Source organism: Cuculus canorus, chromosome 2, assembly GCF_017976375.1.
Source record: "Cuculus canorus isolate bCucCan1 chromosome 2, bCucCan1.pri, whole genome shotgun sequence".
NCBI lineage: Eukaryota > Metazoa > Chordata > Aves > Cuculiformes > Cuculidae > Cuculus > Cuculus canorus.
In genome coordinates this window covers 100,602,272-100,627,408 of record NC_071402.1, presented here as the reverse complement: position 1 = coordinate 100,627,408, position 25,137 = coordinate 100,602,272, and the positions used below count along the sequence as shown (strand labels likewise).

At 36.5% G+C, this 25,137-nt stretch overlaps 1 protein-coding gene across 2 annotated transcripts in view; it reads right to left on the bottom strand.

Moving 5' to 3' along the window:
- Positions 1 to 9,099: 9,099 nt before the first annotated feature.
- SLC9A3 (solute carrier family 9 member A3) overlaps positions 9,100 to 25,137 on the bottom strand; it is a 52,605-nt gene continuing 36,567 nt past the window's right edge. The window contains exons 9-17 of one of the 2 annotated variants that reach the window (XM_054059972.1): positions 23,848 to 23,918; positions 20,078 to 20,207; positions 16,803 to 16,918; positions 16,067 to 16,196; positions 15,319 to 15,495; positions 14,885 to 14,960; positions 13,214 to 13,327; positions 11,680 to 11,923; positions 9,100 to 9,238 (exon numbers count right to left, since the gene is read on the bottom strand). In XM_054059972.1, coding sequence (XP_053915947.1) covers positions 9,235 to 9,238; positions 11,680 to 11,923; positions 13,214 to 13,327; positions 14,885 to 14,960; positions 15,319 to 15,495; positions 16,067 to 16,196; positions 16,803 to 16,918; positions 20,078 to 20,207; positions 23,848 to 23,918 — 1,062 coding nt within the window. In that variant the 3' untranslated portion in view covers positions 9,100 to 9,234. Of the gene's footprint in view, positions 9,239 to 11,675; positions 11,924 to 13,213; positions 13,328 to 14,884; positions 14,961 to 15,318; positions 15,496 to 16,066; positions 16,197 to 16,802; positions 16,919 to 20,077; positions 20,208 to 23,847; positions 23,919 to 25,137 lie in introns of those variants that run through there. The other variant, XM_009556923.2, reaches the window with a different exon arrangement.

Here is a 25,137-nt window from a genome sequence, read left to right as displayed (position 1 = left end):
TATTTATACAATTTTTTTAATATAAATTATTCCTGTAACGGCTTTTTAAACCAAACTCACAAGACCAGATTCTACCATCCTCACACAGGGCTTTGATATCTGTCATGATATCTGTCTTACGGAAAGATGTTTACCACTGTTCCCAGAAAAAAAAAAAAAAGAAGCACTGCATGGCAGAACAGGGCCAATAAAATAACTTAAAGATAAATGTTGGCATTCTTGTAGTGAATTCACCATGAGTTAATGTGGGATAGTATCTGTTTTGTCACTCAAGCAAGTACCTCAGCAAAAAAGTAACTTAAGACAGAAATTTTAATCCGTGTTTTGCTTTAAGAAAATTTAGTTAGAAAAAAAATATTTGACAACTGTGTTTGTTGGACTACTTTTTCTAGTTTCTCCAAAACTAATTATAAATAATGGAGTTGTGCTTTCACCACAAAAGTGTAAAATAACAGAGCATGGAGTAAGACACTAAAAGCCAAAGCCTATCATACTTATACTCATTTATGTCACCATTTAGCATAAAGCAAAACATGGCAATTTTGCAGCACAAAAGAAATCAAAATACTACAAGAAGGCAACCAGTAGTTCAGTTTAGTTACTCATCTAATGGAGAGTTGTTTGATATCCACAGGATTTGGATCTTGAAAAGACCTCAGCATTTTCTAATATTACAAATATAGGCAAAATAAAAATTGAATGGCTTTTTGCCTGGTGTAATATATGCCTGTTGTACTTTGTTCTTGGGGAGAAGAGGAGTTGTGGACTGTGAGGAGTACTTGGAAACAGCACTTGAAACACCTTTATTCAAAAATGTCTCTCTAGTAAATTGTGACAATTCAGAACAGGAAGAAATACTAAATGCCACTTACACTTTCACCTGAAGAGCACCAAGATGACTCAAACTCTCTGTGCTCAATTATGAGCACACACAAAGTAAAATGCACTGTGAAACAGCGTGAAACCCAACAAATCAACAGAAGAATGTAAACACTTTTTTTCAAAAAATTTAACATTATTTTTATACCAAACTGAACATACACCTCCATACATTATGTAACTGAATGCTAACAACATAAAAGACAGTGGCTCTATACATGGAAGCATTTACCTGTTTGACAACACAGTACATTGATAAAACACTGCCATTACAATGCATGTGTCGAAAGAAGAGACATGAATCTGGTAAGGGCTCTAGATAACAAGTCCTGTGGATCCTAGAGTCATAGATTTGGGGCTGTTTCCTCCGGACAAAAAACGCCCAGAGAAAACCTCATCACTATCTACAACTATCTGAAAGGAGGTTGTAGAGAAGTGGGTGTTTGCCTCTTTTCCCAAGTAACAAGTGATAGGATGAGAGGAAACAACCTCACGTTGCTCCAGAGGAGGTTTAGATTAGATGTTACAAAAACTTTCTAAAAAAAACCAACTGAAATTGTTGGCAAACATTAGAACAAGCTTCCTGGGGAAGTGATTGCATGAATATCCTTGGAGGTATTTTAAAAATGAGAAAATGTGACACTGTTAGTTGGACTCAATGATCTTACAGTTCTTTTCCAACCTAAATGATTCTATGACTACATGTGCTGCCAAAGCACAAAATAGAAGTGATGTGAGCCTTATTTCAGGAGAAAGTCAGCGCCTCAATAATTGAGCAAGGATCTATCTAAAGTACTTCCTTAAAAACTGTCTGCCCTACCCACAGATCCACTTGTTTTTGTCAAGTACCATCACAATGTTACAAATTCTCCTGTCATTAACAAAGTGCCCACTATCTTCTGATTTGTACTTTTTTCCTTGATTTCTTCATCAGAAGGGTAGCCCTAGGAACCCTGAATGTGATGGATTAAAGCAGACATATAAGTTTAATGAATCTAGAATGGATGATGCTACCTAGTTGCTTCAAGAAGATCTGCTACTACCAGTTACGGTAGAGTGTTGTTTCCCTAGTTGTGCAGAATAGTCTAAGTAAGTCACATTACTATCGGTGCCCAAGGTCTTGGCTCTGTAAGAATAAGACATTTACGTCATTCTGGAAAATAAACGGGAAACATTTACTTGACAACAAAGTCTGGAACAACACCAAGAGTGTTTACATTTGGCCAAATATCATCTACCACACAAATCAATCTTAGTAAACATTGATAAAATATATTCTACTCAAGATCTTGAATGACAAACATATTCATCTAGCATATATATCCACTGTGAGGTAGTGGAGACCTAGAGAAGAAAAGAACTAGATTCAAGAAAGGTGTCAGGAACTACCCCATACTACAGAATTTAAAAAAATCTACTGAATTTGTCTTGATATTAAAAATTTTCACAAGACAGAAGAAGAAAAGAAAGAGGCATCAGCATCAGCAATGTATCTATACAATATCTCATTGATTGTATTTGAATCTTTATTTCATTTTCAAGTTTATTGTTGCTTTCTCACTGAATTCTTTTTCTCTTTATGAGAATAAAAACTTTAAAGTTATTTGGCAGTGGAACGGTAAATAGAAATAGAGAAATAAAACTGCTATGATTTCATTATTTTTGATGCTAGTGCACTGAATTTTATGAGTCTTCTTGCACCTGCCTTTGATCATCCTTCTGCTCCTTCAATTTATGTTTTGTGTTATACCCTTCAGAAGGAAACATGTTATGTTAGTGAGGTGCGAGATATCTGTGACAGTCTGTTCTTGAACATGCAGCCCTGCAGATAAGGACTTGGGAGTGCTGATTGATGAGAAGCTCGATATGATCCGGCAATGTGTCTTCGGAGCCCAGAAGGTCAACAGTATCCTGGCCTGCATCAAAGAAGCATGGCCAGTAAGTCGAGGGAGGTGACTCCATCTTGTGAGACATCATTTGGAGTAGTGTGTCCAGTTCTGGAATCCTCAACATAAGGATATAGATATCTTGGAATGGGTCCAGATGAAGGCTACAAAGATGATCAGAGGGCTGGAGCACCTTCCCACATGAGGAGAGGCTGAGAGAATATGAGTTGTTCAGCATGGAGAAGAGAAGGCTCCGATGAGCCCTTATAGTTACCCTCCAGTACCTGAAAGGCAGGGGGGGCTAAAGGAAAGCTGGGGAGAGATTGTTTACTTGCAGTGAAAGGAGTAGGGGCAATGGCTATAAATTGGAGAAGGGCAGATTTAGACTAGACATAAGGAGGAATATCTTCACAATGAGAGCAGTGAGGCACTGGCATAGGTTGCCCAGGAAACTTGAGGATGCCCTCATCCTTGGAGGTGTTCTAGGCCAGGTTGGATGGGGCCTTGAGCAACCTGATCTAGTGGGATGTGACCCCGCCCATAGCAGGGGGCAGTTGGAACTAGATGATCTTTAAGGCCCCTTCCAATTCAAAGCATGCTATGATTCTGCAAATATTTTGCAGCAGTATGGTTAAAAAAAGAAGGTTAAATTTAAAAATAAATCTTACTTATTTTCAAAATAGCCTAGAGGAATCTAAAAATTATTTTTCAACATTCATTTTATCGTCACCTTCACTATCTGTGGATACTGTAACATTGGTCACCAAAAGGTATACTGATACTGTTTTTGTTTCAACAGCATGCTCAAAAATTTCTTTGCATCTACTTCATTGACAGATCAGAAAAGAAGTTGCAAATTAGTCAGATAAAGCAGTGGTGAAAAAAAAATTATAAAACACCTCTAATTGGTGAAAACAGATATTTTTGTTTAAAAAATGTCGAATAAATAGTTTACAATTTGTAGAGACTTTCAGTTTTAAACAACAAGACACAGGTTAACAAAAATTAGTTGGTTAAAATATGATGCAAATATATTATGATCACTTAGGAAACTTTGTAGGATTCTACGCCTTCCCTTTCTATACTCCCCTTTCCAGGGAACTTAAAGGAGTCTTTTGTTAAAGACTTCTGCAAAGGAAGAATCCTAGGATTCTACAGATGTTTCTAACTGTTCGTACTTAAACTAACAGTTAATTAAAAATTCCATGTGTCTAGAGAACAAAAATCATGAAACCTTTCTTGATATTTAAAATCGTTGTCTTTCAGCTAAAAGAGGGAAGTCTGTCTCTTTCACATCTGAGATTGTCAACACTGGGAAAGAATAAGTCTTCACAGATATCTGAAGTTCATGTACTTCCCTGACTTTTGATAGCCCATACATTTAATCTCCAAAATAAATCCTCATCAGACAGCAGAGGACCAAGTAAAAAGATAACAGATCAATTGATGGTCTTGCAGCTTGCATATAAAGGATATGCAATCACATTTTTTTAACAAGCCTAACTCTTTTTTTATTTTAGCCCTTAACCAGAAGCTAAACAGTATTCAGCTAGTCTGTCACCCTTCCACATCCTGGGAGGAGAATCATAAAAGGAAAGAAAAACTCATAGATTCAGATACAAACAGCTTTAATAGAACAATAAAAGAGGAGAAAATAATGACAGCAGTAGAAGCAATAATAACACCACTACTACTACCACTGGTTTGCGGAATCAAACCCTATAACCCAAAATGAGTTATAAAGCAGGCCTATATTATAATGAGATACTATATATAATATATGTGAAGTTTCACTTATAGTGTTGTTTTAATGACATCTTCCTGTATATCTTGACACAACATGGACCCTTCTGTACTAAGGATAGCTTATAAAGTCAATAAGAATTCTGTCATTTACTGCAGTGGGGCTAGAACTATACAGTGTTAGTTAGTCAGGAGATCTACAACTTCTGTTGTTGCTTTTGATGATTTGCAATTTATAAAGGACATGAATTATCGGCAGTACACTATTGTCTTTTTTAACCTTGATTTGGGAGCAGAAACACCAACTTCACAGGATTTTTGCATGGAAAGTCTTCTCTAAATATACTAAGTAAATGAGTCTCTAAATCACTTGCCAAAGCAATGCGATTCCACCAAAATGATACAATTTATTGCTAAACTCCTCATTACGATACAGTATTAAAACATTTCTGTAAAGACACATTAGCAGAACAACCTTATCATTTAAAAATATATGCAGTAAGTTGACACCTTTTGGAAAGTACACACAAAAATCTCCAAACAGTAGCACTCCAAAGAGTGGCAAGTTAAGGCACATAATTATTTTGCATACTTTGTTACACAAATCTCCAGCTAGACCATATATTTCTAAAACATAATTTCACATATTTCAATAACTAGCTTCACAGTTCAGAGAGACAGAATTCATGTGAATACAAGCAACACTTCTTTTTTCTTGACATTGCTAGGTCATAGTGCAGCATAATAAACATTGTTAAACAGAACCTTATTCACAGTGCAAAAAAACCAGCAAATATTTTTGCATTTAACCTTTTTCACACCAGGGTAGACCATAGCTACATGTTCAATAAAGAGTGACAGTGGACTTCCCAACTTGTGACAGAGCACAAAAAAAGATTTAGAGACAGTTTTCAGTCATGGAAACCCAGCAAGAACTGAACTGGCTTCACCAGAGGTGAACTAATTTACCAATTGTATCATTCCAGTCTAATTCAGGTGGTAAAAAAGAAGCTGATACATACAGCCAGATCCTCAGTAGCTCTGAATCTATGTTGCCACGATGGAAATTAGTAGTGCTTGACTGATTAAAGTGTGCTGAAGAAGCAACCAAACAGTTGCACCCACAAGACATGTACCGGAAAGTAAAAGGATGTAGAAAGAATAGGGGTTAAAACAAAAAGGTGAGACAGATGATGCATTTTTTTACAACCTTTTAACCTTTTTTTTTTTTTTTTTTTGTATATATACCCTGGTAGACATTGCCTCAGAAAAAAATAAGGAGTTATAATCCTCTATATCCTAGCTAAGAGTATGTTCTCAATATATAAATTAAGGACATGGAATTTTTATCACATTCCAAACTGAGAAACTATGCCAAACCAAACCTCTCTGTAGTGGCAATTATACTTAAAAACATGTTTCAGACGCATAAAAGCTTCAAAAATTATGCAAGCTATTCCAGGGAAAGGCCTCTTCACTACCAGAATTGTCCATTTTATCCTTCATCTGTACAACAATGGTGACACAACACATAGACAATGCCTAAAGCCTTTGAAAGTAAAGGGATAGTTAAGCCCTTTGTATATAATATCCTTCCATTTCTTCTGTTGTTAAAAATGGCATCTCTGTTTTGCAAAAACTCCTACAGCCCATAGCCCTCTGAAAAGCACACAGAATCCTGCTGCCTTTTCACAGAGAGTGCTGTATTATGAACACTGTGGTTTCTATTGATTCTCTCATTTAGCATAAAAGCACACAAGAACATTAAAATTGTCTAGCTTGTGATTTTCAAAATTGCATACCATTGTTAATGCCATACTTATCTGGTGAAAACTCCCACCTGCTGATGATAGTTTACAAATGTTTTCTTGAGGTAGCTTGCACACAAATAGATTAGGAATACTCTAACAAGCAGGCAGAAAACACAGTGTGGTTCTTCTGACTGCAACACAGCAATGACCTCTGTACAACAGCAGTAAGAAAATAAAGTCTTATTTCAAAGCCAACACCTGACAAGCATCTTGCCAACTTTGGTGTTGGTACTTCAGCAATATGCTGAGACTAAAGGTTAGATTTGGGCACATCACATTTTACCGGTGCTAATATTTGGCATCAGTCATGGTCGTGTTATATATCTATGCCAATGACTAAAATACTTACTCCAGTTATAGTATCTGGAACAACATTAATATGCTCTACTTCACCAAGATAGTATGTTCATATGTATTCAGTTCACAAAAAAACCTGGTTTTATATTATTGAATTATAAAATTAGCATCTCTGCTGAAGACAGCATTATGTCCCATGACCCTCATTAACAAGACCAGTAATGAAGCTTTCCAGTTATGGACACTGATTTGAATCAGTGCCCCAAATGACTGCAAACAGGCAACTGCTTGTGGCTTGATATTAAGAGAACCCGTACTCTGAATCTAGTCTCTAAAGGCATATATTAGGTATCTAACTAGGTTTGTATATAACAATTGTTATCACATTTCTGCAATTTACACTAGCCTAACAAGCAGTTTTAATAAAGAGGACAAAGATATGACAAAAATGTGGGCATGAAGTTTCACACATTGTTGCACTTTTCTTGGGCGTCCATGTCAAATTTGACATCTGACACAAAATCACCTGGAATGCGTTCAAAATCTCTGTAAGCAGAGTGAAACGACCACAAATTCCTATAGCTACAGCAAAATTTACCAAACAAAGCCTGCACTGGATCCAGTCTTACGCAATTCAGACACCTCCCTGAAGGTGACTTAGATCCTACAAATGCTTTACGCTGATATCATGTAGAAATAGGTTGTACGTTAGTATCACAGAAGTGGCTAAGCAATCATCTTCTGTTGATGTCATAGAACGTTTGCAACATATATCTCTGAAGTTTTCAGTCAAGATTTTAGGACTGGAATCATCCAAGGCATAATACAAATAAACCAGATGACTATATACTGGCATGTAGCATCATACATCCATAGAAGGTCTCAGAGTTTCCACTTTTATTTAGTATTCACCTGAATTGATTTTCACTGATCTCCTCAGCTGTTCTGATGGTGTTGTGATCAGATTCATACACAATGTGTCTAGTGCAATCTTAAGTACTATCACTTAACAGAAAACTAGGGACAAAACAATAAAAGGAAGTTCCTAGCACAAACAGGTATTAATATATACACACAGTAGCCTAACTACCGCTATACAATACTTTGAATCATCAACATCCTGAGTCATTGTGGCATTTAAACCATATGGCAAAACACAGGAAAGCATCTGAGAGACAATTATTGTGATCAGCTATCGAAAGTAATACATTGATTAACAAGATAATCTAACAGAATATTTGGAAGGTGTCTTCCAAAGCAGCAGTAAAAATGACAAATATTTACACTTCTGTCTCAGTGAGGCTATTTAATTTAATAGCAGTTTAATTATGAACATGAAATGAGTAGCTTGTGACCGCACAAACTAAAATTCTGAGCTAATTCTGGATACTCTGTCATTCCAGTGCTACTAAGTAAAGGAAATGAAGATGAAGGAAGGAAAAGGCTTTCTCGGAGTCCTTGATTAAATTTCAAGATGCCACGACCTTCTTCTCCCTGGATAATTTTCCACCTGAGCCAATATCCCACAATTACTCAGTGACACAAATATTCAAGAATAGGAAAATATTTTTCTTTAGCTTGTACATGTGAAAGGCACTGATCCATTTCAATTAGAGTAGAGTTAGCAGGCAACAGGCTAGCCATTGCTTCTCCTACATCAATTTCGTAAATCATATACATTAAATTGCATTACTGAAGCAGCAAGTGTAGCCTGTTTCTTTAGATGTATTTGTGGCATAATGGCATAATCAACCATTTCCATGTAAGAAAACAACAAAGATTCAGTTGAAAAGATTCTTCGTTTAGCTCTCAAAAAATAATATAGTTGTTTTGTAACAGTTTACATACAAAAACAACAAGCAGGCATATTTACCCTTCACCATGCACCTTTTCATTATGATTGAACAATGAACTTAAAAACGTAAGTGCAGGAGAAAAGCTCCAGTGTTTCTAACATCATCTGATACCATTCTAGAGCAGATCCCATGAACCAATAGGTTGCTATTTTTACAGAAGCCCTTTGTTCAAGTTATTCTCTCTTGTCTTCTCCTTTCCAGTAAGTCCTGGCTCAAAATTGTGTTTCCTCTTGTTCCAAAGAATGTGGAGGGACATGGCAAGATGCCGGAAGAGATGCTAGTTTCTGAAGCTTAGGGTGTTGCAGAGGTTTTGGCCTGTGAAAAGAACGTCGGCTTTGTACGCGTCTGGCTGCAGCAGATCTGTAATTTCCTTGTACATCAAGCATCATTTTCTTCTCCTGGGGCTCCTTCACATATGTGTCTTCCAGGTCTTCAAAAGTAGGTAGAGAATTCTCTTCTTTTGAATTCTCTGACTTGTAGCTAACTTCAGAACAATAACCTGAGTTTATGATCTCTTTGTTATTTGTATCTGTACCTGCGTCCCAGAAGAGATCAGATATATTTGGGTCACAAGAATCTATATACTCAGAAACAGTAGAAAGAGATACATTCGCTCTGTTTTCCAATGAAGAATAGTTTTGTGTCCAAGGCGTCTGAAGACAAGATGGGAAGAAGTGGAAGGGATTCACTGAAAGACTTTGGTTTTGGTTTAGTTGGTCATCTGAAGAGGAGTATTCTGTCATTGCAACAGCATGGTCCATATCACCTAGGGAGCACAATTAAATAGAAACATCTGTAATAAACATTTTCTATAGTAGTGTGCTGGCTGTTAAGCTTTGCCTTTGGCAATTTTTATGAAAGTCTAATGAAAGTGAGTGACTTAAGCTGGGTGGGGTATTTTTTTGCTGAGGAACTGTACCCTGTCCCAGTTTCTATCCTGGGCAATCTAAAGTTAGTTTATTAAACTTCTTATCTCTGCTGAGTATCAGACAAGACTTAGTTCAGTGTTTGTGAACAACTGCCTGTTTCAGATATTTAGGAAATGGAGTCATCATCTGGTCATTAAGATGATCTTTATCTTGAAATATTTAGTCCTGATGCTCAGCAAGGAAATCTTTTGGAAACTTTTGAAAGAAGTTGTGCTCTTTTAATCAAGTAGCAGAGGGTATCACCAGAAAGTCAATTTCCGATTGACCAGAGCCTATCTACAGAAACATCACATTTCCACCTTGGCTTCCAGTTTACATTGTTTTTTAAAATCCTTTAATTGAAATTTCAGTATCATCCTCTTTTCAGGAGAATTTTGTTAAGGAGATAATTCAGAGGACTATTTCAGAGAGTAATCAAGGTCTAAGCTTATTAGTGTGGGAAATTTTACTTTCAGTAAAGTCAGTTATAAATAACGCAATAGGATGGAGGAAAAGAGTAAAGGTTGGCAAAAAAATATTCAGCAAGTCATATGCCAATATTTTAAGACAGTGTTCTTGGTTGCGAAAAAAAGTGAAAAGAATTTCAATATGGATGTCAAGGAGAAGTTTTCCTTTAGAATGCTGCTCATTGTTTAAGTTTTAATCAGGTTACTAGCATTTAAATCTCAGTTCTTTAATTAATGCAGTGTTAATTTTAAAACATCATTTAAAAAATAATCAAAGATGCACTGGTAAGAAACCAGACCATTACTAGAACGAACCACAGATCTACAGGCCACACCAGTAAAGAAAGTTATATGCCTCCTGTAATTACACTTGAACTAGCATGTCTTCTGCAGTGACAGAGGCTAGAATAGAAGAAAAATGGAACTTCCTTTTCTATTACTTTTCAAAAGGTTATGAAATTCTTCTCAAATAAAAATTACCAGCATTCACTCTTATGTTGAGGTCTGAGTCTGAACAATGTTTCAGCAATTAACTACAGAAGTATTTTCAACTTACCATAGTCATTTGCTTATTGATGCACAGAGGACACTAGGTCATACGTTTGTTATCATGGATTCCACAAAAGTGAATTCATGATGAAATTGACTATTGCATTTCATTGCCAATGTCTATTCAACTACGATGTCCAAACTGTGGCCTCACCTACCACATTTACAACACTGATAGTGTTGATTGTAGACGTGAAGGCTGCTTTTTATGATGTGGAAAATTTCCACAAAGAGAGAATTAAAGAGCAACTGGGACAATCATTTAAACCCAAAGTTAATTTAATTTTAAGTATCTAACAAACTGGGAGCAACAAGTTAATTGCTGCATCAGAAAGATAAGTATTTTTCTGGTTTCAAAATAAGATATGGATTAAAATAAACTCACAGTTGAAGGATAAAGCTCTAATCAAAACAGGAATTCTGCTTCTCCAACATCTGGCTGTTGTGTGATTCTCTGTGTGTGCAAGGCAACACTGATGCATGTTAACAGGCTTCATTTTTAAACCCTTTCTTATGCAATTTAGTCTTCTAGTACTTGCATTGTAGCAGTGGGACCATTATCCCTTCCTGGGTACTGAATAAATAACTTGAACAAATGTTCAGAACTTACTCAAGGCAACAGAGCCAAAAATCATATTCTCATCATGCTGACAATGAAGGGCTCAGCCTCATTGCCAGCCTAGCCTTACTGCTCCTATCGTACACCTGAAAGCAACCGAATCCAATAGGTTATATGAATCATCTGACCTCTTATAAGCAAACCATATCCTTTGACATGAACAACTGGATTGTCTTTCTGGGGCTTTGGACTATTTTGCTTACATCTGCAGTAGTGATGATGTTACTCAAATGCCCAATTACTGTTTAAGGGGGCTGGAGTTGGACTTACCTGATTCCTGTTAGGGAATTCAGGTACAAATTTTATTATTTAGAACTGACTAACCAAGAAACCTGGAGCCTCTTGAAAATGGCTACCCAATATTCTGGTATTTGGAATACTATTTTCTTGGCATCTAAGACAGTCAAGCCAAAACAAAGAGCAGGACCCTTATCTGCTGTAGAAATAGCAAGGCATTGGACCCCAAATAGCTGGACACCTCTTCTGTAGAAGGAAAATAGAAAGATGTTTTGTTATGCAAGCTGGAGGAAAACAAAAGTTTTTAGTTGTATGAAGAAATCAGAAAGCTCTGGGAGAAGAAAAATCAGAATAGTAAGTTTGTCAGTAGTCAAGGGTTGATAGGCTGGTTAAAAACAAAAGGTGGTAATATCTTTTAAAATATTACATATGTGTAGATTCTGGGAGAAAAGATCTGGGTCGATCCTCTGGGCTGTCTGCTAGCAGGAAGGAATCTATTGATTTATTGCTGAGCCGGAATGGAGCGAGCCGTCTGAAGTTGTTCGGAGAATATGGGATCTGTACTCGGGCCCTCTGTGATGGTACCACGGTATCTTCACTAGATAACCATGGTGAGAACTTCATGTAGATGCTTTGATCATCATCAGCTGAAAATACTGGGTTATCAATTCCTAAAAAAGTTAATGAGTGACAAATACAATTAATCAAAGTAATTTCTTGGTAATACAGCAAGATGCTTTGTAAAAGAGGAATGGCTACAGTAGGGATAAAATACACCAACACATCTGTATAGATGTGCTAGGCCAATACACAGACCATTATATATTCATTTGTTGCTCCTTCTAACCTGCTAGTCATTTTGCATTCTATTAAAGAGAAAAATTGGATATTATATCCAATATGCAATTATGTTTGGGATATCTGGAGACAAAAATTAAAATCAATTAAAGAAAAAATCAGTCAGCAAATTTTAAGCAAAAAAAAAGCACAATATAAAACAACTGCAGAAAATTCATATCAAATCCATAAAAAAATCCCAAAAGATGAAAAAAAATGCAAAAGCATAAACTGCACAACCCCATGAAGGAATGAGATTTGTGTGAGGGAATTAAAGAACAGAAAAATCAAAAGTTTCAGGAACCTTTCAATATAGACATCAAGTTCATAGGGTTTGAACAGAAAAAGAAATTTTAAAAATTGGATCTACATCTTGCCACCCACTTATTTCTGGATTTCTTTATATTCCCAAACATGGAATCTGTCATGGAATGGGAAAAGGCTGTATCAGCATGTCTGCCAAAAAGGTGCAGACACATGTTTTTTTTTTCACTGTATGCATCATGTTACATAGGAAATATATAGTGGCATGCTGAAAAATCAGACACAAAAGTGCTAAAGAGAAATCATGAATTCTAAAACTTTATAAAGTTTATATGATTTCTGCTCTATATAGTGATATACTTTTAATCTGATATTTTGGAGCCTTTCAGGGCTGAAAATCAAGTCCAATGAATACTCCCAGGAATGCTGCAAATCTGCTCTTTTCAGTGACTTCTGTGAGCCTGTAAGGATTTGAGGAAGATGTGAATTTAAGAGGAGAAATCCTGCTTGAAAGAAGCAGCATGAAATTTATCACAATGAAGTGCTTAAAGTGCAAGTAGAAAACTAGTATTGACTGGCCTTGTGAGGTAGGACAACTTTAAAAAGACATTTTCTGTTGCTAGAAATACTTAAGTGTTTTTAAGGTCTAGTTTAGTCAGCCATGATCACAACTTCTATCAGCAGCAAATTTGATGCTCTCCATAGTGCCTTGTTATCTGTTAAGATTAATATATTTTTTAATAGAAGACATCAAAGAAAGCAAAGCAAAGCAAACCAAACTTGGCTAAACCAACAGCATTTCTGGCATTTTTTTTTAACATTTGAGGAAAAAATCTTCTGTAGGCAATTAATTCTTTTACCAGTAGGAATATCTGTGAAATTTTGCTTCGTCACATCAGCCAAGAAATCAACTCCTTTGCCTAGATGCAATGTTTCATAATCATTATTTTCTTCTGATTCAGAAAACTCAAAATCTGGAAAAAAAGAAAGTCCAACCTGATTAGAAATTTGTATCAGTTCTGATAGAAAATGCTATTTCATGCTGTTTTAATGCTGGCATATTAATCAAAGATATATCTTTACCTAGGATTTCGATAAGGGAAAAAATTAACCAACAGTTGTAGCAGTGAAATGCATACCATAATGTATACAGAGTTTACAGCTCAGATACCAATGCAGGTTTCCAGCTTGCAGTGTTATCTAGTGGTATGATAGAGAGAAATTTCACACTCTCACTAAGCTTTTGGCTAACAGAATTGTCTGCTCTTCTGAGACCAAAACAAACCAACCTATGACATGCTACCACTGCTGCTGCTGTGTTTTGTGTCTCAGATGCTCACATGTTGACCAACGTCCTCTCATTACAATGACCAGTCCCTGCATTTTCGTCATTTGACAGAGGTCATTGCTACTTCTACTGCAGTTGAACTAGTTTTACAATAGCTGCTAAACTGCTTGTTAAGACGATCCTCCAATAAAGCTTTTTTAAATAGAGGATGACATCTATACACAGCGTTATTTAAAAAACAGCATTGAATGACCAACTTATAAGTATTCAGAAGGTCTTCCAATGCAAAAAATTTTCTAGATTACGCTTATCCATCCAGCCTGTATTGCCACTGTCAAATAAAAGTAATGCTCAGATAATGATTCAAAGAACATACATATAGAAAAATAGCTTTGCTTGCAGCTATTGAGAAAAGATGAATCCCTCTCTATTTCAGTTCTGTTTGAGATCAAGAGGTTGCATGCATAGTGAGGAAACAACCCAAATAACATATTATTTTACAATTACATAACAAACATATTCACATACATGACATCTTGCTATGACTGACATCAATATCAAAAGATGGCTTAAACATGAATTGAAAGAATTTTTTCCTTTACATGCAAACCCAGCTTTTGCTAGGGATGCTCCTTAGGCCAGTCAGCTTCAGAGTACACCTTCAAGGCTGATCTGTGATTTGTGCGTGAAGGGTGAATCAGTGTGGAAACTGGCGTCTGAATTGGTGTTGCTTTCAAAGCTACACCCTCTTTGAGTTCTAATATGCATGCTTAGCATCAACTCTGATTCAGACCCTTCTAAACAAATGGACCTTATCTGAAATCAAAATGTCATCTCAATTACTTAATTTTATATGGCATGTTGTTATGGGCAGCCATATCCTGCTGTGATGAAAAAGAAAAACACTGACAAAGATTGCTCTGTGCAGCTTATCCAAAAGGAAGCAGAAAATTCATCTGTGTTGTAGTCACTGCATTGTTTCATTTTCAAAATTTAAATGCGAAATTTTAAAAATGTGAGTAAAAAGGCCAACTGAAATTTGGATTGTCATCTGGCTGCTTTCTAAATCATCAAGACACTGCATTTAAGCATGAGCACATTCCCACTCTGTGTTATGAATTATGACTAGAAGTCTCATTTTAATACCAATTTCACTACTGCATATCACAAAAATTTTCACTGTCTTACTGACTATGTAGCTGGTAAAATGCAGTTAATGAAACTGGTCTAAAAGTTTTTTTACCTTTTTCCTTCAAAGTAAAATCTTGTACTGGATTTTCAGAAGGTATTTTTCCATTTGGTATGACATAGCTGTTTCGCTGAAAGAAAAAAAAAACAAAGTAACAAAAACTGCTACCATACTGAGATAGCAATGGCAGTGACATACTTTGAAATCATGAGTTCAGCAGCATAACCCTGAAATCTGTTGTAATCTTTGCTTGAGACTCAATATGAATGTTGTGAGTTTCCCTCCACACTTGTACTCACTACAGGAAAAGAAAGGAACTTTGACTCTTTGTAGCCTGGATGTTTCCTTAGTTTCATGCAAATTTTGTGTAATGCTTTATGCTACAGTGCTACACTGTTACATCTACCCTACAATATCTCCCCCCAGTGCTGCAGCATAGCTCAAGCTATATTTGGCCCCTATATCTGTGTCCTTGTGCAAGTATTTACCCTTTTCTGTCCCCGGTCTCGCTTGTGGATTTTATTGAGCTTCTTGGAATGGTTTATTCCTAGTTTGGTACTCTTGAATGATTCCAAGCGTTTCCTCATTGTCCTATGGAAAATCTCCTTGTCTTGTTTCTCATCTTCACTGTGTATGATCTCATGTCGACTGTACAGATGTTTATGCTGTGGCCAGGAAGGGAAGAAAATATTTATTAATTTATTTAGAAATTCAGCTGGAAGCCCACAATCAATGCATTCAATCAGTGTCATGCAAATGTATAAATAACTCTATAAAAAAAGTATGAACCAAAGACTAGTGTGAAGGTATTAATGAAACTCCTACTTCTCTTTCTCCACTGTGAAACAGGTACAAGTCCAAGAACAGAACAGAACAGAATAGAATAGAATAGAATAGAATAGAATAGAATAGAATAGAATAATTATCATCTCATATCACGTCCAGTAACAGTGACTTTCATTTAAAGTAAGCCTCTCCCTACAAGTGTCCGAATCACACCAGTTAATCCACCTAATCCTGCTTTGGAACCTGTACTGGACCCAGTTCTGCCTTCCACTGGCCCCATTGAAATCAAAAGTACTAGTTTTGTTAAAGAGGCATGTTCATAATTGAGAAATAATACAGATGTGTAGATTTTGCAGGTAAATTCTTTTGAGTTTTGCTCCTGAGTTTTGGTCCCTAGTGTCTCCTAATTTTAGACTGGAAAACAGTCCAATGTTAGTCTTCTGCTCTCACCTCCTGCCTGGGTTTATACAGGTACTGTTGTAGGGTATGATGAGCAACTGTGTCTTCTGTGTCCCGGATACTTTTCCTTCTCTGCTCTAAAGCTTGCATGTCAAGGCAAACTGGTCCAGCTTTTTCTCTCCTGAATATACAATATATACAAGATACAAACAGCAGTTTTAAAAATCAGTAAAAAAAAAAAAAAAAAAAACAGAAAAAACCCCCAGGAAAATGGGGAACTAGAGGGAGAAATTAAAATGAAGTTTCAAAGGAAAAAGAAAGGTCAAAATTGTCTAAACATAAATGAGTGAGTAGATACCTAATAGGAAATGGGAAAATATTAACGGGTTTTTTTTGTATTTCAGTGGGGTTAGCATTAATTTCTCAATTTACATGACACATGGCTTGTTCTGTAAAAGAATCATGAAAGACTTCATGAAGGAGCAATTTTTTTTTCTTTGCCTCTCTACTGACTTTTTCTGGAGCAGACACAGAAATTACGCCTCAACTCTCTATAGCAGTTAATGAACAAAAGGCACATGAAACAACTGCAATGTGAATGTCTGCTTCATCTAACCACCATTTACTACAAAATCTTTTTTGTGTGTTAAATGCAACAATATAACTATGTACTCATTTTATGTGAGAGAAAGCTAAACTGAAGTTCAAAAAAGCAGTGAATTAAAATGTATAACTGTTTCAATTTCCTCACACTTAACCCCCACCCTGATCAGTTCACCTTACTTACAGTAAGTAAGAGACAGAGCTTTCCACAGTACTTGGTCGTGGGGTGCTGAAATCCACATTTACCATGTTCTCTGTACTTGGAGAACGTATAAATGCCAAAGAACCTCTACGTTCTCCCTGCCCACAAGAAGAAACAAGATATATTACAGCTGTGAACACCTAGGACAAAATGTGTAATGGAAAATGTGAATAATTTGTGAGGCTGCTGTATGCAAGTAGCACAAGAAGCAGGAGGGGAAGTTGCATTTGGGTAACAAATACAATCCATTTTGTGGTTTTATGGTTGCTTTACATTGAGTGATGTCATCCTAATGAGCAAAGCTAGGAGAAAAACTACTCACTTTTGTAAATTGTTTTTGAGGAGCTGGGTGATTTCTTAGGCCTCAATCTGTTTCCAAATTATATGCTTGCACGTTTGCAGTCTAACTCTTCTCTCCACGGACCCTTTCAGGGTCCTTTTCATGGAACTTTTACTTTGTACCACATTTCAAAACAAGAACATAGCAGACATCTATGCAGATTTGGCTATTGGCAGCATTTTCAAAGATATAAATTAAGCGTTCTGTTCTCTACCAGACTGGAAGGAGCAAAAGTTAAGTGATGGTAGAAGTCTACAAGACTATTTGAAAGAGGTGATGTCATGAAGAGATGAGATATCAAAGTGGTGAGATTTACTTTCAGCTCTAAAACTGGTGTCATGGAGCTGAAAAGCTCAGATTTAAGTCTTCACAGTTTTCCCCACTCCTTGTGTAATCTCTTGTTTAGGTGAAAGGTAGTTGTTAAGTGATAATCGTGATTACGCAGGCTGAATCCATCTACAGTTTTGAATCACAGCAGAGAGAAATCACATAGCAGGTCTCTACATTTTAAAACGTAATAAAGAGTACAACAAGAAAAAACATCTCCCTTGCAGAATATCGGAAGATATTTTATCTACATTTCTCCACTTTATCTGCATTGTGTCCCCTTTACATTTTCATATACATACAGCAAATCAAACAAATGTTTCCTTTTACTTTAGTAGCCCACATACATGTTACAGTAATACACATTAGATCAGATCACTGGCATTAACAAGTATACTCCGGCCTCTCTAGGCAGAGAACTTGAGAGAAAGAAAAGGTAATTCTGGGTCAGCATCATCCTGTCCATTTTCTGAAGTGCATCTGACTCTCTTTTCAAATCAAATTTAATATTTTATACATACATCATACTATGTATCAGTGGAGGAATTTTATCCAGAAATGAACTATTTTCATTTTACCTGGCTTCAACTCTCAACTGTAAGGAATTTATTTAGGTTCTCTCTCAAGCTCCTGTTTATTGCACAGATGCAGCATAAAAGCAGAGCTAAAAAAAGAAAAATTTGTATAATAGTTTTTAAACTCTTGATTTCTTCCAAGAGAGAAGAGAGTGAGTAGCTGGAGGAAGCACATCTTTACTCCTCCTGAAGAAACAGCTTCAGTTTCAAGGTCAGCTTGTAATTCACAAGATATTTAGCTCAAAGATATTTCAGAGTCAAGGAAACATTGTTAAAGCATGGAATCACTAAAGCAAATATTAATGTGAGAAAGGTGGAATGACTTTAGGATTCAGAACTCATGACTAATCAGGCATCGACAAAACTAATTTGCATTGGAAGAAACCATGTCGCAAATCTTTGGTAGAACCTGAAGAATTTTTTATTTCTTCATCTATTATTACCAGATCAGTAGGCATTTGCCAATAGAATTTGTCTGCAAGGCACAATATACACAAAGAGCATTTAGACTAAGGTAGCAAAAGTTAATTTCCAGTGTTATGAACTGTACTAATACATAATGAAAAAGGTACCTCTCCTAAAAATTAATATCTAACTTAACCTGACATTACATTACATTGGGTAAAGATTCTACGGCTAAACCTGCACGGCTTAGTGATCTACAGAGCTCTTCGCATCTGTCAAAGAGAAAAAATAATGTAATGAATCCACTGAACAGATACAGCAATGAATCCGAACTGCGTAAGTCTCATGCTCATCAACATCAAAGTCACTATCTAACTCTCTTCCTCTGAGGAGTGGGCCAGAAAGCACCAAGAGAAAGAAAAATAGTTCTTGGGCTGAAACAATTTGAAAACTAGACGGATAATTTACAAAATCTAAAAAAGGAAGTATTTGCTTATCTTGTGAGCCACTCCCCATTTTTCACACTAATGTAATTTCTGAATTTCATCTTATTTTCTGAATGTAGTCTTGGAAACTTCATGTTTCACTGGAAGAAGTCTGCTTGGCCAAAGCTCATTTTCAAAAATAGAAAAAAGTAGTACCAGTCATAATAATAGTGTTTATTTTAATTAAAGAAATTAACTGATATATCACCTATCTGTGAATAGGTAATCACTTCAAAGATCACTGTTTAAATATTACATTTAAAACTATACTCTGCATTATATGAATACTGCACAATTGTATAATTTGATCTAAGGTGGCCAGTTTCATACTGAAGATGACTAGGAATTCTTACAATGATCTGCTAACGTAGCTCCAGCCTGGGATTCACATTCCTGCGGATGGCCAGTAACTTTCTTCCATCTTGTAACTTTAAAAATTTCTCCTGTTCCAAGTCTTAAGCTTCTCTAATGTCACAATTCTGTGATTGCGTTTGGTATCTGTAGTATATCAATTTAACCCTAATTTTTGGAGTGAGGGTGTTATGATTCTATCGAATTAAGGTTATCCTTGCCTTTTTTTTTGGTATTGCTGTGATCTGGGAAAGTGAGATTATATTATAATAATTATATAATATTACATTATTAATAATATTACATTATATTATAAGTGCAGTACTACTGCCATATTTCCACACCATTTGAAAGTGAGCTTCTTCAGGTAATATCTGTCATCACACAAAATCAGTGTTCTGGAGGTGCTAGATTCTGTTGACATATTTAGAAAGACAAGTTTGCCTGATCCGTATCAAATTACAGTATCTTTTCATGTGACAAATATAGAAAAGAAGTTATTCAGTAAAAGCCAACAAAAAAGTACACTGACATAAGTACAATATATTCATACTTGGGGATCAGGCATAATACAACTACGCCACTCAGACAGGTTATACTGAGATTTAAAACACATTTAGGTAAAAAAAATAAATAAAAATCAGAGCAGAAATGAAAACAGTTTTCTTTTAGACACCTTGTGCAATATATCAACTTTAGGTTCTATTATAAACTACCCCCCCCAAAAAAAAATCCAAACGGTGCTATAATACGTCAAGAAGTGTTCACAAGTACCTCAGCCACATAGCTAATTGCATCCTTCAAGTTGAGTTCATGGAAAACATTAAGGATCTGGTCTCTTGATTTTTGAGCTGACCTTCTCATCAGTACTTTACTGAGGAATTTCCTATCAAAATTGGACCACCTGATAATTTAAACAAATCATGTTAGTGGCAATAAGCAATTTTAGTTTCACAGAATATTTAGTTTAGCATAAATGATTTTTTTGTGAGTCAAGCACTCAAAAAAAAAAAGGTGAGCATAATAATGAGAGGGATTTTTGTTTAGAAGCTTTTGTATTAGAATTTGAAAAAAGTTAAGGGAAAGCCTGCTACAGAGTTATGCAGCTGTCACAAAGCATTTAGTAAGTTCACTTACCAAACACTACTACAACAGCAAGAGCACTGTGATACAGTATCTCATTTCAAAATCACTAGGACATTTTAGAGTCTGGGTGGTCATGCTACCTTATTTTTCCACTTCTGATTATGCATTGTTATATTTAATAGCTTTATTCGGAAAGTTTTAATTTTCTTTCATTTGAAGGGCATCTGCTGTTTGCCAGCTGTATTGTAGGACAGTCAGCCTAGAAAATTGATTCGCAACCACAGTGCCCTTCCAAAAGCACTTACAGAGGGTCTTATTCATGCAACTGATGTACTCTGGGGAACAGAAGTGATGTGTACTTTCTGTGATTTACACTTCCAGGCTTGTCTGATAGTAGGATATCTGTCATTTCATATTTAAGCTCCAGAAGATAAAGGCTGCTTCACTTTCATACATCTTCCTCTCTAAAGGGCATTACGTGACTTTGGAGACTACTATTCAAAATTATTCTATCCATCTTGCCAAATGGCTATTTTGAGTTGTCATGGTTTAGCCCAGCCCAATTTGTCAGCTAAAATGTGAGCAGCTGTGGTCCCAATTTCCTTCCCTTGCTGCCACACAGGAAAAAGACTTGTGGTTGGAAACTAAATTAAAACAGCTTTAATGAAATAATAATTATAATAATGAAAAATATTACTAATAAGAAAAAAATATATACATATACACAAATATACAAGATTGCCCCTCCCCGCATGACTGTATGTTACCACAAATGCCTCAGAGCAGTCACAGGAAAAAGTCCCAGGCTAGGAGGGAGATGGACTCAAAAACTGGATTCAGGAATGCACAGGAATGAATCTGGGATCAGGGGCAAAAAGACGGATGAGATCCTGACTGGATGTTGGCCATCAAAGAGAGAGTGACATGGGTTTACGACTTTTTATTCAGGTTGTTGAAACCTTTCTGTCATTAAGCATTATTTATAGAATTGATAACTATTATTGTTCTCTATCCAAAATATCTGAAAAGGAGTCCTTAATTCGGGTTGTCATATCTGGACACATCACTTAGGTTGCTAGGGGCTGTAATTTCTTTGAGGAAGCAGTAATTTCATGTTCATACAGTGCAAAAGAAGCAGACTTAAGGTCATCCCAGTCAAAATACGTCATCAAACCATACATTCAGCCATGAATCTAGATTAAACTACCCTGTCTCTTGTTACTCAGGGAGATTACATTCTGACATCCAAGAAGTAAAACTTTAATCTGCCACTTAAATAACATTTAGCTCCATCTTCTAGACAGTATTTCAAAACTGAGGATGTATTCCCTTGCATGAATTTCCATCCACTGAAATTCATTCCCAAAAAGTAACATGAAAATATAGGCCAAAAGAAAGAGCACGTTCTATTTGGGATGCCTCATTAAAATTCTTCACTGCTTAAATGAATAAAGAGCATACCTATAACGACACAGACAGGTGGACAATTCTGCTTGAGCTCATAGAATCATTGAATCATTTGGTTGGAAAAGACCTTTGAGATCATCAAGCCCAACCATATCTGTCCACTACTAAACCATATCCCTGAGCACCTCATCTACCTGTCTTTTAAATACCTCCAGGGATGGTGACTCAGCCACTTTCCTGGGTGGCCTGTTCCGCCTGATGATGATTTGGTGAAGAATTTTTTCCTAATATATACAGTCCAAACCTCCCCTGGCACAACTTGAGGCCATTTCCTCTCATCCCGTCACTTGTTACCTGGGAGAAGAGACCAAAACCCACCTCCTTTCAGGGCATTGTAGACAGTGATAAGGTCTCCCCTCAGCCCTCTTTTCTCTAGGCTAAACAACTCAAGTTCCCTCAGCTGCCTCTCAAAAAGCTTGTTCTCCAGTCCCTTTACTAGATCCATTGCCCTCCTCTGGAAACACTCCAGCACCTTAACGTGTTTCTTGCAGTGAGGGGCCCAAAACTGAACACAAGTATTCAAGGTGTGGCCTCACCAATGCTGAGTACATGGGCACAATCACTTCCTTGGCCCGACTGACCACAGTTTCTGATACAGTCCAGGATGCCACTGGCCTTCTTGGCCACCTGGGCACACTGCTGGCTCATGTTCAGCTGGCTGTCAACCAAAACCCCCAGGTTCTCTGCTTTCCAGCCACTCTTCCCCAAGCCTGTCATGCTGCATGGGGGTTGTTCTGTCCCAAGTGCAGGACCTAGGACTTAGCCTTGTTGAATCACATCACATTGGTCTCAACCCATTGATCCAGCCTGTTCAGATCCCTTTGTACAGCCTCCCTACGCTCAAGCAGATCGACACTTCTGCCCAGCTTAGTGTCATCTGCAAACTTACTAAGGGTACACTTAATCACTTCATCCAGAACATTGATAAAGACAGTAAACAGAACTGGATCCAACACAGTCCTGGGGACACCACTTGTGACTGGCCTCCAACTGAATTTAACTCCATTTACCATGACTCTTTGAACCCAGACAGTTTTTTTATCCGGCAGAGGGTATGCCTCAGATACCGTCTAGCTACAGTTTAGGAGTTGTATAGTTATATGAGTATAATGCTAAACCTAAACTAATATACTCAGCTTCTCTGAAAGGGTTAGAGGACTGCTCTGCAGAAAACTAACAGAACTGTATGGCTTTTGGGTTGGAACTGACATGTTGACATTAGCAGGTCAGAACTGTGAATGGCTGCAGCTATGAGATGACCTAACTGCAGGGAGAGAAGAATTTCCTAATCTTAAATAATATACTTTAAAGATGTCCAGGTTTAATATCCCTTTTTAACATTTATTCATCTAGATCATGAAAGTCTGCCCATCACAATGATAACATGTAATTTAATGAAAATCGTGTCTGTGAATGATTTTGCTTCTTTTAAGATCTAACAACTATAAACAGAGGAGGATGGAAATGATACATAATTTTCATTATTAGTTTAAAACTAATAGACTTAAACTATATGAGTCGTTTCAAAGCACTCAGCACTCTCCACCATCACTTTCAGAGGTGTTGAATACATCCTTTGCAGAAACAGGATAAACAACTAGCATAGTTGTAGCTGAGTTGAGTTTCTAGTGTGTCCACACACAAATAACGTTCATGAAATGGAGTACTACAGAGGAGGAACAACATTAACTTTTTAGGTTAAATCTTGTGCAAATGCCCAGTTCCTAAATCTTGAGAGAAGCTGATACCTGGAGGTAAACTGAAGCATTTGCAAAGGCCCAATCTGAACTGTGGAAGAAAAAAATCCAGTTGAGGGGGACAAAAATAAACTACTTTCACATTTTCTACAGTTCCAGTGTTTTCAGCTTATAACCCTTCCAATTACATTTGAAATCCTTGCTGTCCCTACTAAACTCACAGGGTCAAAAAGTCATAATTTACAGGTAACATTTCCTAACAAGTATTTCAACTTCAAGTTAGTTACTACTTACTTGTCTCTCAGATAATTATGTCCTATTTGTCCAGAAATGTCTTCTATAGCAGAAAGAATGTGATCAAAGGCCTAGCAGAGTGAAAGTGGAATTAATATCTTTTCAGAAATAAAAGGCGTAATTATAAAATAGCTCCATTTATGTCAGGTTAGACCAGCTGACTATGCAGGGTCTCAGCAAGAAGGTACTTAAGTACACTTTTAACATTCAATTTTAAGATTCGCTTTATTAACTCATTTTACCATCTCCATACATCAGCTATTATGAATGACAGTGATTAAATCGGTTGAAAAATATCCCTAGTGTACTTTCTAGATTTTTCAGGAATCCATACTTCACTCAGAGTAGAATTAGGCACCATTCTCTTGATATCTATGGTAAAATCCTGTACTGGGTATATTAGATGGCTGATAGAAATCCTCAGGTTTGTAACTCAATTCAAATCAAGGCAGGTAGAATTTGGTCCTTTTCTGTATACGGTTCACATTTCACTCTGAACATTAGAGCTGTACAATATGCAGCAAGCTAGGTTTAGTACAACATGGGTGACATGGGTTATTCCTGAATACGATATTAATTACTGTCTTAGGAGATATCTGACACAGAAGTGGAGAAAATCATAGTATAAATGAGTTGACTCCCTCCTGCTCCCTGAGATCAGACAGCGGTCCCTCTCTCTGAAGGCTGCAATTTATACATTTCTAGGAGCACTGTGTCTCCTCAGGCAGTATCTTCTAGAATATTCTAGGAAGTAGGACAAATTTACAAAGTGTCAGGACTGACATTACTGCTCAGCCTGCACTACTAACTGACATGCAAAGGTGTATCCCATGAACACAGATAAACTGGGAAAGAATCCTGATTTTCAAATATTAAAATATTTTAACAGAAAGTGAACTTTGAATTGCTGGATAATAAATGCATTATGTATTTATTCGGTAGTCTGTAAAAGAATTCCTCAGAAAGAAACCCTGTCCATCACTAAGCTGTTAATTCACTTCAGGGTAACCAGCATGAGAACCGACAACATTAGAAGATCATACAAGAATATGTTAAAATACCCAATGCGGGATAGCCACGTAAATCTGAAAAGGTTATGAATTCAAGAAGGCCATTAAAGATGTTATATAGTCTTCTGTCCTTTAACCTGTATTTGTACTGAAAATGTGTTTTCTCTTACTGAATAAAAACTTTATAATGTTGTGTGAAAGTGAATTGTAGAACATCATATTTCAAAATCTTTCAAAAGATTAAAAAATGCAGGCACACACAGCATTCATGCTGAATTAA